The 15119-nt window shown below is 42.5% G+C and overlaps 1 protein-coding gene across 3 annotated transcripts in view; it reads right to left on the bottom strand.

The window, feature by feature from the left end:
• Window positions 1-15119, bottom strand: part of si:dkey-29d8.3 (uncharacterized protein LOC556220 homolog) — a 46897-nt gene that overhangs the window by 9675 nt on the left and 22103 nt on the right. For all 3 annotated transcript variants that reach the window (XM_061839680.1, XM_061839679.1, XM_061839681.1), the window contains 2 exons: window positions 14702-14847; window positions 14046-14185 (listed from right to left, as the gene is read on the bottom strand). In XM_061839680.1, the coding sequence (XP_061695664.1) occupies window positions 14046-14185; window positions 14702-14847 (286 nt within the window). The remainder of the gene's footprint in view (window positions 1-14045; window positions 14186-14701; window positions 14848-15119) is intronic.

Genomic DNA, 15119 nt, shown 5'->3' with positions numbered 1-15119 from the left:
TCCTCTTTAACACCCACTGTCCTCATGTCCTCCCTCAAAGCATCCACCAACCTTTTCTTTGGTCTTCCTCTCGCTCTTTTGCCTGGCAGCTCCATCCTCAGCACCCTTCTACCAACATACTCACTCTCTCGCCTCTGAACATGTCCAAACCATCGAAGTCTGCTCTCCCTAACCTTGTCTCCAAAACATCCAACTTTGGCTGTCCCTCGAATGAGTTCATTTCTAATCCTAACCAACCTGTTCAAACCAAGCGAGAACCTCAGCATCTTCATTTCTGCTACCTCAAGTTCTGTTTCCTGTTGTTTCTTCAGAGCCACCGTCTCTAATCCGTACATCATGGCTGGCCTTACCACTGTTTTATAAACATTGCCCTTAATCCTGGCGGATACTCTTCTGTCACAGAGATAGAACAAGAGACACCTTCCGCCAACTGTTCGACCCCGCTTGGACCCGTTTCTTCACTTCCTGACCACACTCTCCATTGCTCTGTATTGTTGACCAAGTATTTGAAGTCGTCCACCTTCGCAATCTCTTCTCCCTGGAGCTCACCCTTCCTCCTCCGCCCCTCTCATTCATGCACATATATTCTGTTTTACTTCGGCTAATCTTCATTCTTCTCCTTTTCCCTGCTTTCGCTACAGATCACAATATCATCTGCGAACATCATGGTCCAAGGGGAATACAGTCTAATATCATCTATCAGCCTAGCCATTATTACCGCAAACCAGAAGGGGCTCAGCGCGAAACCCTGATGCAGTCCCACCTCCACCTTAAATTCTTCTGACACATCAACGGCACATCTCACCACTGTTCTACTGCCCTCATACATGTCCTGTACTATTCTAACATATTTCTCTGCCACACCAGACTCGCGCATGTAGTACCACAGTTTCTCTCTTGGTACTCTGTCATCGGCTTTCTCTAGATTTACAAAAATACAATGTCGCTCCTTTTGACCTTCTCTGAACTTTTCCACGAGCATCCTCAAAGCAAATAGTGCAACTGTGGTACTCTTTCTAGGCATGAAACCATATTGTTGCTCGCAGATACTTACTTCTGTCCTGAGACCAGCCTCCACTACTTTTTCCCATAACTTCATTGTGTGGCTCATCATCTTTATTCCTCTGTAGGTTCCACAGTTCTAAACATTGCAGTTCTTAAAAATGGGGACTAGCACATTTTTTCCTCCATTCTTCAGGCATCTTCTCTCCCGCTAGTATTCTATTGAATAAGTTGGTCAAAAAGTCCACAGCCAACTCACCAAATTGCTTCCATACCCCCACTTGTATGTCATCAGGACCAAATGTCTTTCCACCTTTCATTCTGTACAGTGCATTGCTAACTTCTCCCTTACTAATCAATGCCACTTCCCAGTCATTCACGCTTGCCTCTTCTACTCTACCTTCTCTCCCATTTTCTTCATTCATTAACTTCTCAAAGTACTCTTTCCATCTACTTAGTACACTACTGGCACCAGTCAACATATTTCCATCACTATCCTCAATGACCCTTACTTGCTGCACATCCTTCCCATCTCTATCCCTCTGTCTGGCCAACCTGTAGAGGTCCTTTTGTCCTTCTTTCTTGTCCAACATGTTGTCATATGCCTCTTGTTTAGCCTTCGCCACCTCTACAATCTCAATGTATTTCTTATGCCTCTCCTTAGTCCTCTCCGTGTCCCACTTCTTCACTAATCTCTTCCCTTGGATGACTTCTTGTATTTTGGGGTTCCACCACCAAGTCTCCTTCCTTTTCCTACCAGAAGACATAAGTACGGCATCCAGGAAAGGAACTATGAGGGACAGATGGTGGTGGACTTTGCAAAAGGGATGGAATTGGCAGTGGTGAACACTTATTTCCAGAAGAGAGTGGAACATAGAATGACCTACAAGAGCAGAGATAGAATCACGCAGGTGGATTATATTTTGTGCAGACGATGTAATTTGAAGGAGATTACTGACTGTAAAGTAGTGGTAGGGAAGAGTGTTGCTCAACAGCATAGGATGGTGGTGTGTAGGATGACTCTGGTGGTGGGTAGGAAGATTAAGAATACAAAGGTAGAGCAGAGAACCATGTGGTGGAAGCTGAGAATGGAAGAATGTTGTGCGGCTTTGTTGGCCAGACAGAGGGATAGAGATGGGAAGGATGTGCAGCAGGTAAGGGTGATTCAGGATAGAGATGGAAATGTGTTGACAGTAGTGTGCTCAACAGATGGAAAGAGTACTTTGAGAAGTTGATGAATGAAGAAAATGACAGAAGGAAGATTTGAAAAGGCAAGTGTGAAGGACCAGAAAGTGGCAATGATTAGTAAGGGTAAAGTTAGAAAGGCACTACAAAGGATGAAAATTGGAAAGGCAGTTGGTCCTGATGACATACCATTCGCGGTATGGAAGCAATTTGGAGAATACTAACGGGGGAAAAGATGCCTGAAGAATGGAGGAAAAGGCGATGTTCAGAGCTGTGGGAATTATAGAGGAATAAAGTTCATGAGCCACACAATGACGTTATGGGAAAGAGTAGTGGAGGCTAGACTCAGGACAGAAGTAAGTATCTGCGAGCAACAGTATGGTTTCATGCCTAGAAAGAGTACCACACATGCATTATTTGCCTTGAGGATGCTTGTGGAAAAGTACAGAGAAGGTCAGAAGGAGCTACATTGTGTCTTTGTGGATCTAGAGAAAGCCTATGACAGAGTACCAAGAGAGGAACTGTGGTACTGCATGCGTAAGTCTGGTGTGGCAGAGAAGTATGTTAAAATAGTACAGGACATGTATGATGGCAGCAGAACAATGGTGAGGTGTCCCTTTGGTGTGACAGAGGAATTTAAGGTGTAATTGTGTGTATTCAATTTATAACCTGATACGTAAGTAATTCTGGGAGGGATTTGGATGGGTGTCCCAAATATATCGGAATATTATCTGCAACCAGAGCAATTTTATGTTCTTCATCCGTCACCTTGATGCCATTAATCTCATTCTGTTTGATCCAATAACTCAGTGGCTCGATAAAAAGAGAGGTGAGAGTGGGCAACCCTGACGACAACCCCTCTCCAGTTCAAAACTACTGGATTGTCCTCCGTTGAGTCGTATTTTAGCAATTGGTTTGTGATATCAGGCTGATATGGTCTTAGTAAAATCATTATGGAATTGTAATCGCTTACGTATCTTATATAAAAAATGCCAATTGATGGAATCAAACGCTTTCTCCACGTCAAGCCCAAATAGGACAGCATTTAGTCTATTCTTGTTTATGTGGTTAATTACATGTAATGTCCCCCTGACATTGTCTCGTGTTTGTTTTTGTTTGATCCAACTGTATATTATCTGGGAGTATTATTTCAAGGAGTTTTGCTAAAACTGAAGTCAAAAGTTTATTGTCCATGTTCAACAAGCTGATTGGCTGATAATTACAGCATTCCATCATATCTTTCCCTTCTTTTGGTATTACTGTAATAATTGTATCTCTGCAAAATGGAGGAATCTCTCCTTTCCTGAAGATCCAGTTAAATGTTGTAAGCAACAGTGGGGATAACAAATCTTTAAAGGTCTTATACCACTCTCCTGTAAACCCATGAGAACCTGGGTTCTTGTTGGGTTTTAATCTAGAGATTGCCTTTTGAAGTTAATCTATGGATATATCAGCCACTAATATTTTATTCTGGTCTTCTGTGATTGTTGGGAGACAGAGTGGTGGAAGCAGAGATTCAGGTGAGTTGTCACCTTTGCAGTCCATTTGTAAATAGACTTTTTGGTAATATTTTTCAAAGGTATTAGTAATATCCTGTATTTCATTTCTTTAGTAATTGGGTCTTTAATTTTGTATATTTCCCTTTCTACTTTTCTCAACCTCTATGCCAAAATTTTGGCTGCTTTACTACCTACTTTGTAATGCCTCTGTTTAAAAAAAAAAGATTTTTCTGAATCTCTATAACACAGATTTCCATTATCTGTTTTTTTTAAATTTCCCTGATTCTCTGACTAATTTCCATTTTAGTATCTTTTTTAAAAAAAATTCTTTCACTTCTTTTTTTCCCCCAATTATTGTTGTTTTAACTTCTTGTGAAGTGCCAGATTAGCAATGATCTTCCCTCTCAAGACAGCTTTACCTGCATCCCAAATCATGAGAGGGGAGACAGGTATAATTTGATGTCTTCTTAGAGTTCTTCTTTCATTTTTCCTTTAAGTATATTTAAATTAAGATTCCAAGAAAACGGGTTTTTACTTTTTTTTAAAAATTTAAATCCACATAAACTGGGCTGTGGTCTGAAAGATCCAATAACCCAATTTTACAGGACTTTACCAATATCTTTATGATACATAAAGAAATAATAAATTCTTGAGTATGTTTTATGTGGTGGAGAATAAAAGGTATAATCTCTGGACGTGGGGTTTAACTCCCTCTATACATTGCAAATGCCCATCTCTGTTGTAATCTTTTCCACTTTTTTGGATATTGTTTTGTGTCTGACTTAATCTTGATACATCCCATTTTGGATTCAATCTCAAATTAAAATCCCCACCACAAATCACAATTCCTTGGGCTTTGCTAATCATCAAATCAAAGATTTGTCTGTAAAATTCCCATGTTGCACCTGGGGCAGCAAAAATATTTATAAAAGTAATTTCTGTCCCTTTCAACCTCCCCACAACCACATTATATATTCCTTCTTTATCTATAATTTCTGATATGTTTTCTTTTTTCATTTTGCTCCTTTTTATTGAGTTAGGGACACCCTTTACATTATAGGATGCTATTCTTTTTCCTTATTCTTATCCATCATGATTCAAATATCCCTTCTTGAGTTATTACCCCTCCCCTCAAACACAGTAATCGCATGAGCAAATGAAAAAAGAAGGAAAGTAAAAAGAGAAACCCTCCAATAAATAAATAAAGGAGACAAAACATAAATAAAACCCAAAGATTGTAAATTGAAAAGATTTCGCCAGTGTCTCAGCTTGAACTTCCTGTTTTGAGGTCATGATTATGACCCTTTAGGTGCCGTGATGTTTTATCAGCTCAGTTGGGAAGACTCTACGCGTCACTGATTGTAGAGAGCCCTCCTTTAAGTATTCTGAACAGTCGATAATTTATCTTTACTCAGATCTTCCCCAGTCCTATACACTTTGTTCATAATGTCAAAGAAGTAACCCAAATCTTATAGTGATGTTGATTTTTTTTTTTCAATTACATTTTCCATTTTATATTTTTCCCCCGATTGCCATCACCTTGCCTCTTTACCATAAACAATTCTTCGTCCCAATAAAATAAAATTTACCAGTCAGTCCGTCTGAAGATGTCCAATTTCTTTTTAAAGCCTTCCCATGGCATCTCTGCTTGCGGTGTCCCTTCTCTCAGGATTCGAGGTCTGCTCCACATCAAGTTGCTGACTCTGTCAGCACAGTTTACTGGAGGTTGATATATCGCCACGGACATACCTTTCTTCACCATGTCTTTCGTAGCCTCCTCTGCTGAGTTGTACGTGCATGTTTCTCCCACGTAGAACACCCTCATTCTCGCTGAGAAAGAAGTTTGGAACCGTGTATTGTTCTCCTTAAGCACCCTCTTCACCTCCACATACTCCCGGCACTTCCTGAGTATCTCTGGTGCATAAGCATGGTCCATGAACACGTTTTTTTACCTTGATGTAAAAGTCCTCCCTTTTGCCACACTTGTTTCAAGATTTCCTCCTAAGTTTTGCTGCTTGAGAATTTCACGACAATAGATCTCGGTGGGGCGTCTGGTGAGGGTTTGGTCCCAGCGTGCGGTGAGACCGTTCGATCCTCAGCTCTTCGAGGTGTGGCAAATGCAAGTGTTCTTTGAAAAGATTCTCCACGAACATAATCGTCGATCCAGAATTGTTCTCCGACCCCTCTGCTACGCCATGAATTCTTATATTTTCCTGTCTGGCTCTTCCCTCTTGGTCATTTAGTTTGTCTTGCAACTCAAGCTCCCACATAGTTTCCTCGAGTCCTTGCACTCATTCCTCTGTGGTTGCGATTCTGTTCGACTTCATTCAGTCTGTTGTTTACAATGAAAATTTCACACCCCTCCATAATTTCTAAGTGCAAGTGCAATTTCTATATTGCAGTTTTCCCTCTTAGAAATCATGGAGGGGTCTGAAATTTTCATCGTAGATGCATAACCAATGTGAGAGAGAATCTAAAAAGAAAAATCCAAAAATCACAATGGATGATTTTTAACAATTTATTTGTGTGATACAGCTGTAAATAAGTATTTGAACATCTGATGTTATCAATGTTAATATTTGGTACATTAGCCTCTGTTTGCAATTACAGAGGTCAAGCGTTTCCTGTAGTTGTTCATCAGGTTTGCGCACACTACACGTGGGATTTTGGTCCACTCCTCCACACAGATCTTCTCTAGATCAGACAGGTTTCTGGGCTGTCGCTGAGAAACATGGAGTTTCAGTTCCCTCAAAGAGTTTCTATTGGGTTTAGGTCTGGAGACTGGCTAAGCCACGCCAGAACCTTGATAACCTTCTGATGGAGCCAGTCCTTGGTTTTCCTGGCTGTGTGCGTCGGGTCATTGTGTTGTTGAAACACCCAGCCACGACCCATCTTCAATGCTCTGACCGAGGGAAAGACGTTGATCACCAAAATCTCACAATACATGGCTGCGGTCATCCTCTCCTTAATACAGTGCAGTCATCCTGTCCCATGTGCAGAGAAAAAAAACCCAATACTTCACAGTAGGGATGGTCTTCTTTGGATGGAACTCATCATACGTCTTCCTCCAAACATGGTTAGTAGAATTATGACCAAAAAGTTCCATTTTGGTCTCATCTGACCACAAAACCTTCTCCCGAGACTCCTCTATATCATCGAAATGGTCATTGGCAAATTTAAGACGGGCCTTGACATATGCTGGTTTAAGCAGGGGAACCTTCCGTGCCACGCATGATTTCAAACCATGACCTCTTAGTATATTACCAACAGTCACCTTGGAAACGGTGGTCCCAGCTCTTTTCAGGTCATTGACCAAGTCCTGTCGTGTAGTCCTTGGCTGATTCCTCACCTTTCTAAAGATCACTGAGACCCAACGAGGTGATATCTTGCATCTCTGATTGAGATTGACCATCATGTTTAGATTCTTCCATTTTCTAATTATTGCTCCAACAGTAGACCTTTTTTTCCCACCAAGCTGCTTGGCAATTTCTCCATAGCCCTTTTCAGCCGTGTGGAGCTGTACAATTTTGTCCCTGGTGTCTTTGGACAGCTCTTTGGTCTTGGCCATGTTACAAGTTTGAGTCTTACTGATTGTATGGGGTGGACAGTTGTTTTTATGCAGCTAACGACCTCAAATTATTTTATCGAGATGAAAATATATGTTCAACTGTACCATAAAACACAGTTCTTGTTTGATCTTTTTACAAAAAAATACAAGTATTTATGAATTAAAGTCCGCGAAATTTGACCTAGTTTCCCGTATCTGACAAACGCCCCCTTTCATGTGGTTTACCTCTGACATCACAACTAGGACTCATGTCTGTGTCATGGCTTTATCGCTCGTAGCATTGCTTGTCGACGCCAAAAAAACATTTGTTTCGAGAATTTCTCAGTGATTGTAAACTAAAATAAATCCTTAACAATGGGGAAGACGTGTGTGGTTCAGTTTTGTTGCAATTTCAATCATTCTGGTGACAGTTTACATTATTTCTCCAAAGACCCCAGCCTCAGAAGACTTTCAGGTTTGTGCAAACGAGAGCTAGTTTTTCCAAACCCAGTCGGTAGTCTGTCATATGCAGTGAGCATTTAACTCTGGTCTCTTTTCGTGGTGAACTAATGTCTGAGATGGGTTTTAAATATTAAAACCTGGGTCAGTGCCTACCATAAAGCCAGTTCTGACACCTGAACAGACCGGTGTTACTAAAGGGACCAAATGCAAACTTGGATCAGCCGCTGAACCTGGACATGGTCCGACAAGCTCAGAAGCCCCCCCACAGAAAGTACCAAAACTGCGAAGAGCTTTTAAAAGACAAGGTGCGGAGGTATGTTAATCATCTTCATTACCTGAAAACTTTGAACACTGTTGATATGGTTGAATGAAACATGCATATGTGGTTCTTGGCGAAAAATGTTTTATTCCAGCAAATGGTGTGACCATTCTCAACTAGAAAAACAGGATATATACAAACCTTTTATTATTATTTAACAATTTAATGACAGCTAGCCCTCCCTGTGTGGAGTTTGCATGTCCTCTGCGTGCCTGGGTGGGTATTCTTTGAGCATTCCGGTTTCCTCCCACATCCCAAAATGTGAGCGCGACTGTTGTCTGTCTCTATGTGCCCAGAGACTGGCTTACAACCAACTAAATGCAGGGCACATAGAAACAATCAGCCACACTCACAATCACACCCAGGGGCAATTTAGAGTACCCAATTAATGTTGCATGTTTTTGGGATGTGGGAGGAAACGCACGCGGACACGGGGAGGAAATGCAAACTCCACAAGGGAGGGCCAGGATCCAACCCGGGGACCTCAGAATTGCAAGGCCAACGCTTTCCAGCTGCTCTACCATGCAAGCTGGCATCAGTTTACCACATGAAATTATATTTATAGTGAAGCAAGTTATAACCAGCTATTAGTCTCAAATTAACGTGACAACTTTTCATTAAACTCCTTATTTGTTAAAATATACCAACTTAGACTAAATACACACCGTTTGCATAATTTTAAAACAAGACAGAAAACTTCATATAGGATAGCAAAGCCATTTCTATTTATCAGTTTATGGCTAAAAAAAAAAAAAATTCACAAATGCTTACCAGTCTGTTTCCAATACGAGGCATTTCCTACTCCCTGGGTCTGACTGCTGGCTCGGCACCTTCATCGCCAGCTATTTCGTCTGCATTTGAACGTGTGTTTTTTTCTAACCGGCTCAAACTAATAACCTTTAAGACCTTTATAAAGCTGATATTCTTCACAGTCTTCATAGGACCCTTCAGAATCATGTTGATCGCTCGAATTATCGTAAGATTCATTGTCATTCTCACATTGGAGTCGAACGGCAGCCATGTTTATCTAGTTCTCTAGTTCTGACATCACATGCCTTCTCAGGAATTTCAGATTCGAATACAGGATTTATAAAAAAGTTTAATATAATCAAAAGGTGCTTTGAAGAATTTTTCTGTTTGAGTGGTACCTGTGGGAACCACCAAAGGTCCCAGAAAACAAATCGGATAACTCCATACAAAAAACTGAATTGGTGTTCATTAAAATAACATAGTAGAACCGGAAATGTAAAACCACTTTCTTGAGACAATAATCAGGCCATGAGAGTTGCAAGTATTACAATATGTGTCCCTGCGAATGTAACTCGGGCTTATGTGTCTTCCAAAAAGCCTTAAATTCCTGTGGATATTTGTGCAGCTTCCAAATTACAATAACCTGCCCTTGAAACAGTTTTGAGGTTAAAGGGAACGATTGCTTATTTAAACACGAAATTAGATGAAGAAAAAAATGTTTCAAATTGCAAGAGGCATTTCCGAACACGATAATACTTGGCTTCTTATGGTAAAACAAGCAGCACAAGCTTCTTCAAAAGGTTGTTGTTTGCAGGTGTCCTAGACCATGTGTATCAATTAACTTCTTTTGAAAATCAAAAAACATTGTTTTCTAATGACGTATCACCAGGAAATTTCACATGAATCAAATTGATGGGAACTGGAAACAAATTGGGAAATGTATCATGTTCTGAGGTCCTGGTTCAATCCTGACCCCGCCTGTGTGGAGTTTACATGTTCTCCCCGTGCCTGCGTGGGTTTTCTCCGGGCACTCTGGTTTCCTCCCACATCCCAAAAACATGCAACATTAATTGGACACTCTAAATTGCCCCTCGGTGTGATTGTGAGTGGGACTGCCTGTCTTCACATGTGCCCTGCGATTGGTTCGACCAGTTCAGGGTGTACCCCGCCTCCTGCCTTTTGACAGCTAGGATAGGCTCCTGCACTCTCCACGACCCTCGTGAGGATAAGCAGCAAAGAAAATGGATGGATGGATATATATATATATATATTATATATATATATATACACACACATATATATATATATATATATATAAACTAAAAAAATCAGCCACCCCTCCTACAGTGACGAAAATATCCTGCAATATTGCAAATTCTACCACTTGGAAATCATGGAGGGGTCTGAAATTTTCATCGTAGGTGCATGTCCACCGTGAGAGAGAGGATCTACAAAGAAAAACCCAGAAATCACAATGTATGATTTGTTTTTATTTATTTGTGTTATACAACTGCAAATAAGTATTTAAACACCTGTCTATTAGCTTTTTTCCTCCACTCCCCCACTAGAATTCTATTGATCGAGCGAGTCAAAAACTCAGCCACCACTCCTACAGTGACGAAAATAAGCATTTGAACACACTGCTATATTCCAAGTTCTCTCACTTGGAAATTATGGAGGGGTCTGAAATTTTCATTGTAGGTGCATGTCCCCTGTGAGAAAGATAATATAAAAAGAAAAATCCAGAAACCACAATGTATGATTTTTAACGATTTGTTTGATACAGCTGCAAATAACTTTTTTAACACCTGTCTATCAGCTAGAATTCTAACCCTCAAATAAGTATTTTAACACCTATCATCTTGAATTCTGACCCTCAAAGACCAGTTAATCCGCCTTTAAAAGTCCACCTCCACTCCATGTGTTATCCTGAATCAGATGCACCTGTGTGAGGTCGTTAGCTGCATAAAAAAAACCTGTCCACCCCTTACAATCAGTAAGACTCAAACTTGTAACATGGTCAAGACCAAAGAGCTGTCTAAAGACACCAGAGACAAAATTGTACAGCTCCACACGGCTGGAAAGGGCTACGGAGAAATTGCCAAGCAGCTTGGTGAAAAAAAGGTCCACTGTGGGAGCAATCATTAGAAAAAAGGTAAACATCACGGTCAATCCTAATCGGAGATGCAAGATATCACCTTGTGGGGTCTCAATGATCCTTGGAAAGTTGAGGAATCAGCCAAGGACTACAAGACAGGACTTAGTCAATCACCTGAAAAGAGCTGGGACAGCCGTTTCCAAGGTGACTGTTGGTAATATACTAAGAGGACATGGTTTGAAATCATGCATGGCACGGAAGGTTCCCCTGCTTAAGACAGCACATGTCAAGACCCGTCTTAAGTTTGCCAATGACCATTTGGATGATACAGAGAAGTCATAGGAGAAAGTTTTGTGGTCAGGTGAGACCAAAATGGAACGTTTTGGTCATAATTCCACTAACTGTGTTTGGAGGAAGACGAATGGTGAATTCCATCCCAACAACAGCATTCCTACTGTGAAGAATTGAGGTGGTAGCATCATGCTTTGGGGGTGTTTTTCTGCAAATGGGACAAGGCGACTGCACTGTATTAAGGAGAGTATCACCACGTCCATGTATTGTGAGATTTTGGGGAACAACGTCTTTCCCTCAGTCAGAGCATTGAAGATGGGTCGTGGCTGGGTGTTTCAACATGACAATGACCCGACGCACACAGCCAGGAAATATTAACATTGGTTTTCTCAGGTGTTCAAATGCTTATTTGCAGCTGTATCACACAAATAAATCCATCCATCCATTATTTACTGCATTTCTGGGTCGGGTCGTGGGGGAAGTAGCTTCAGGAGGGATACCCAGACTTCCCTTTCCCCACCCACTTCCTGCAGCTCTTCCGGAGGGATCCAGAGGCGTTCCCAAGCCAGCTGAGAGACATAGTCTCTCCAGCGTGTTCTGGGTCGTCCTCGGGGTCTCTTTCCGGTGGGATATGCCCGGAACACCACACGAGGGAGGCGTCTAGGAGGCATCCGAATCAGATGCCCCAGCCACCTCATCTGGCTCTTCTCAATACGGAGGAGTAGTGTCTCAGCACTGAGCCCCTCCCGGATGACCGAGCTTCTCACCCCATCTCTAAGGGAGAGCCCGGAGGAAATTCATTTCGGCCGCTTGTATCCGGGATCTTGTTCTTTCGGTCACGACCCTCAGCTCATGTCCATAGGTGAGGGTAGGAACGTAAATCGACTGGTAAATTGAGAGCTTCGCCTTTCAACTTAGCTCCCTCTTCACCACAACGGAACGATACAAAGTCTGCATCACTGCAGATGCTGCACCGATCCGTCTGTTTATCTCCCGCTGCATTCTTCCCTCACTCGTGAACAAGACCCCAAGATACTTGCACTCCTCCACTTGGGGAAGGATCTCATCCCCGACCTGGAGAGGGCACCCCACCCTTTTCCGACTAAGGACCATAGTCTCGGATTTGGAGGAGCTGATTCTCATCCCAGCCACTTCACACTCAGCTGCGAATTGCTTCAGTGAGAGCTGGAGATCACAGCTTGATGAACCCAACAGAACCACATCATCTGCAAACAGCAGGGATGCGATGCGGAGGGCACCAAACCGGACACCCGCTACACCTTGGCTGTGCCTAGAAATTCTGGCCATAAAAGTTATGAACAAAATTGGTGAAAAAAGGGCATCCTTGGCGGAGTCCAACTCTCACCGGAAACGAGTACGACTTATTGCCAGCAATGCGGACCAAACTCTGACAGCAGTCGTACAGGGATCGAACAGCTCATATCAGGGGATTCGGTACCCGATACTTCCAAAGAACCCCCCACGGACTCCCCGAGCGACACGATCGAATGCCTTCTCCAAGTCTACAAACCACATGTAGACTGGTTGGGCGAACTCCCATGCACCCTCGAGGATCCTGCCGAGGGTGTAGAGCTGGTCCACTGTTCCATGGCCAGGACGAAAACCACATTGCTCCTCCTGAATCCGAGACTCAACTTCCCGACGGATCCTCCTCTCCAGTCACCCTGAGTAGACCTTACCAGGGAGGCTGAAGGGTGTGATCCCTCTATAGTTGTAACACACCCTCCAGTCACCCTTCTTGAAAAGGGGGACCACCACCTCAGTCTGCCAATCCAGAGGCACTGTCCCCAATGTCCACGTGATGTTGCAGAGGCGTGTCAACCAGGACAGCCACACAACATCCAAAGCCTTTTAGGAACTCCGAGCGAATATCATCCACCCCCGGGGCCCTGCCACCAAGGAGCTTTTTAACCACCTCGATGACCTCGACCCCAGAGATAGAAGAGCCCGCCTCAGAGCACCCAGACTCAGCTTCCTCGTGGGAAGGCATGTTGGTGGAATTGAGGAGGTCTTCGAAGTATTCTCCCCACCGCCTCACAATATCCTGACCCCTATGGCCCCTGTCACAGGTTGTGAGCCCATAGGTAGGGGGACCCATGCTACCCTTTGGGGCTGTGCCCGGCCGAGCCCCATGGGTACAGGGCCAGCCACCAGGCGCTCGCCTTCGAGCCCCACCTCCAGGCCTGGCTCCAGGGGGGGCCCCTGCTGACCCGCACCCGGGCAAGGGAAACCAAGATCCAATTTTTGTAGTCATCGTCGGGGTTTTGAAGTCGTACTTTGTCTGGTCCCTCACCTTGGAGCTGTTTGCCATGGGTGACGCTACCAGTGACATGAAGCCCAAGACAATTTAGCTCATAGGATCATTGGGACACACAAACCCCTCCACCATGATAAGGTGACTGCTCGAGGAGGGGACAAATAAATTGTTAAAAAAAAAAAAAAAAAAATCATACATTGTGATTTTTCGATTTTTCTTTTTGGATTATCTCTCTCACAGTGGACATGCACCTTCGATGAAAATTTCAGACCCCTTCAAGATTTCTAAGTGGGAGAACTTGCAATATAGCAGGGTGTTCAAATATCCATTTTCTTCACTGTACATCCATCCATTTTATGAGCCGCTTATCCTCACAAGGGTCAGGGGAGTGCTAAAATGCTTCCATATTTCCAGTTACGTCATCAGGACCAACTACATTTTATACTCATATATGACATAGTATTTACCCTTTTCTGGGTGGTTCAGGTTTCAGAGTTGCATCAAACAAAAAAAAGCGATATTTACTTTGTCCTTCTCACAAGACGTCAGTCTTGCTTTCTCACCATCACATACTGAATTGAAATTTTGTCAAGTTGAAATCATGTTCAACTCACCCATAAAGATGGCATTCGGGGTGGGGTCCACTGGGTCAAAATGTTTCCAAACATTTCCAAACAGCGCCACGATCACAACAGGGTACACCGTCATAATGTTGCGCACCCAGCGATCCAGTACCCAGTTTTCAAGCATAAACCTGGACAGAGAGCTCTTATTGGTGTTCATGTAATAAATGAGGTAACTACAAAAATGTGACAATGTTCAGTATCATGCGATTCAGCTCCACACCATAGCAAAATACAGCTTCATCATAATAAATAAATAAATAAATAAATAAATATATAAGGCAAGCAATGTTTTTAATCTACAAACAATGCACGCTGTGCCATATGTGATCATAACGCTTAATGTTGAATATGCATGAGAGTGAGAGTCACTTTTACAAGTGTACTATGCAGTGTGTAAATGAAAAATAGCCTCTTTTGCATGTTTTGATACAAGAGTTGGATGAGTAAATTAGTTGTTGAAAGAAAACTGATTTATCAAACGTTAATTTAAAAGCACCACAGAAAACGTAATAGACCACGAGAACAAGAAACAAAAAAGGCCAAAATCTGACAGCGCACTAGGTTTCTGGCAAACAGGGCTGCTATTGCTGCCGGGAACATACTGTTGTGAAAATGTTCCCTAAATATTTTTTTTTAAAGCTTACCATGCCACGAGCTTTGCAAAGAGGAGGCAAAGGGACACTGTTGCTGCTGTGCTCCTGACCACACCCCACAATTGAAGAACTAAAGTGAAGTTGATCAACGAAGCAATCGATGTCCATGTGGTGTAGAGAGCCAAACCATTATGGACCTTGATAATTTCCACACAAAAAGGCAAAAATAATATTAGAAACAATCAAAATAAGACTGTAATAAGTGTGATCAACAGTATTAATAAAATTTTATGCCATCGTTGAGCATTTATTTTAGTTCGTTGAGGGATTCTGTTCTGACAATTGCAGGGACCAGGACAACGTGATCAACATCTTTTTCCATCTAAGCCTGTCTCGTGCATCTTCCTCTCTAGCACCCACTGTCTTCATATCCTGAGCTCATTTCTAATCCTATCCAACCTGTTCACTC

This window comes from Syngnathoides biaculeatus, chromosome 13, assembly GCF_019802595.1.
Source record: "Syngnathoides biaculeatus isolate LvHL_M chromosome 13, ASM1980259v1, whole genome shotgun sequence".
Taxonomy (NCBI): domain Eukaryota; kingdom Metazoa; phylum Chordata; class Actinopteri; order Syngnathiformes; family Syngnathidae; genus Syngnathoides; species Syngnathoides biaculeatus.
This window is presented reverse-complemented; position numbering and strand designations above follow the sequence as displayed.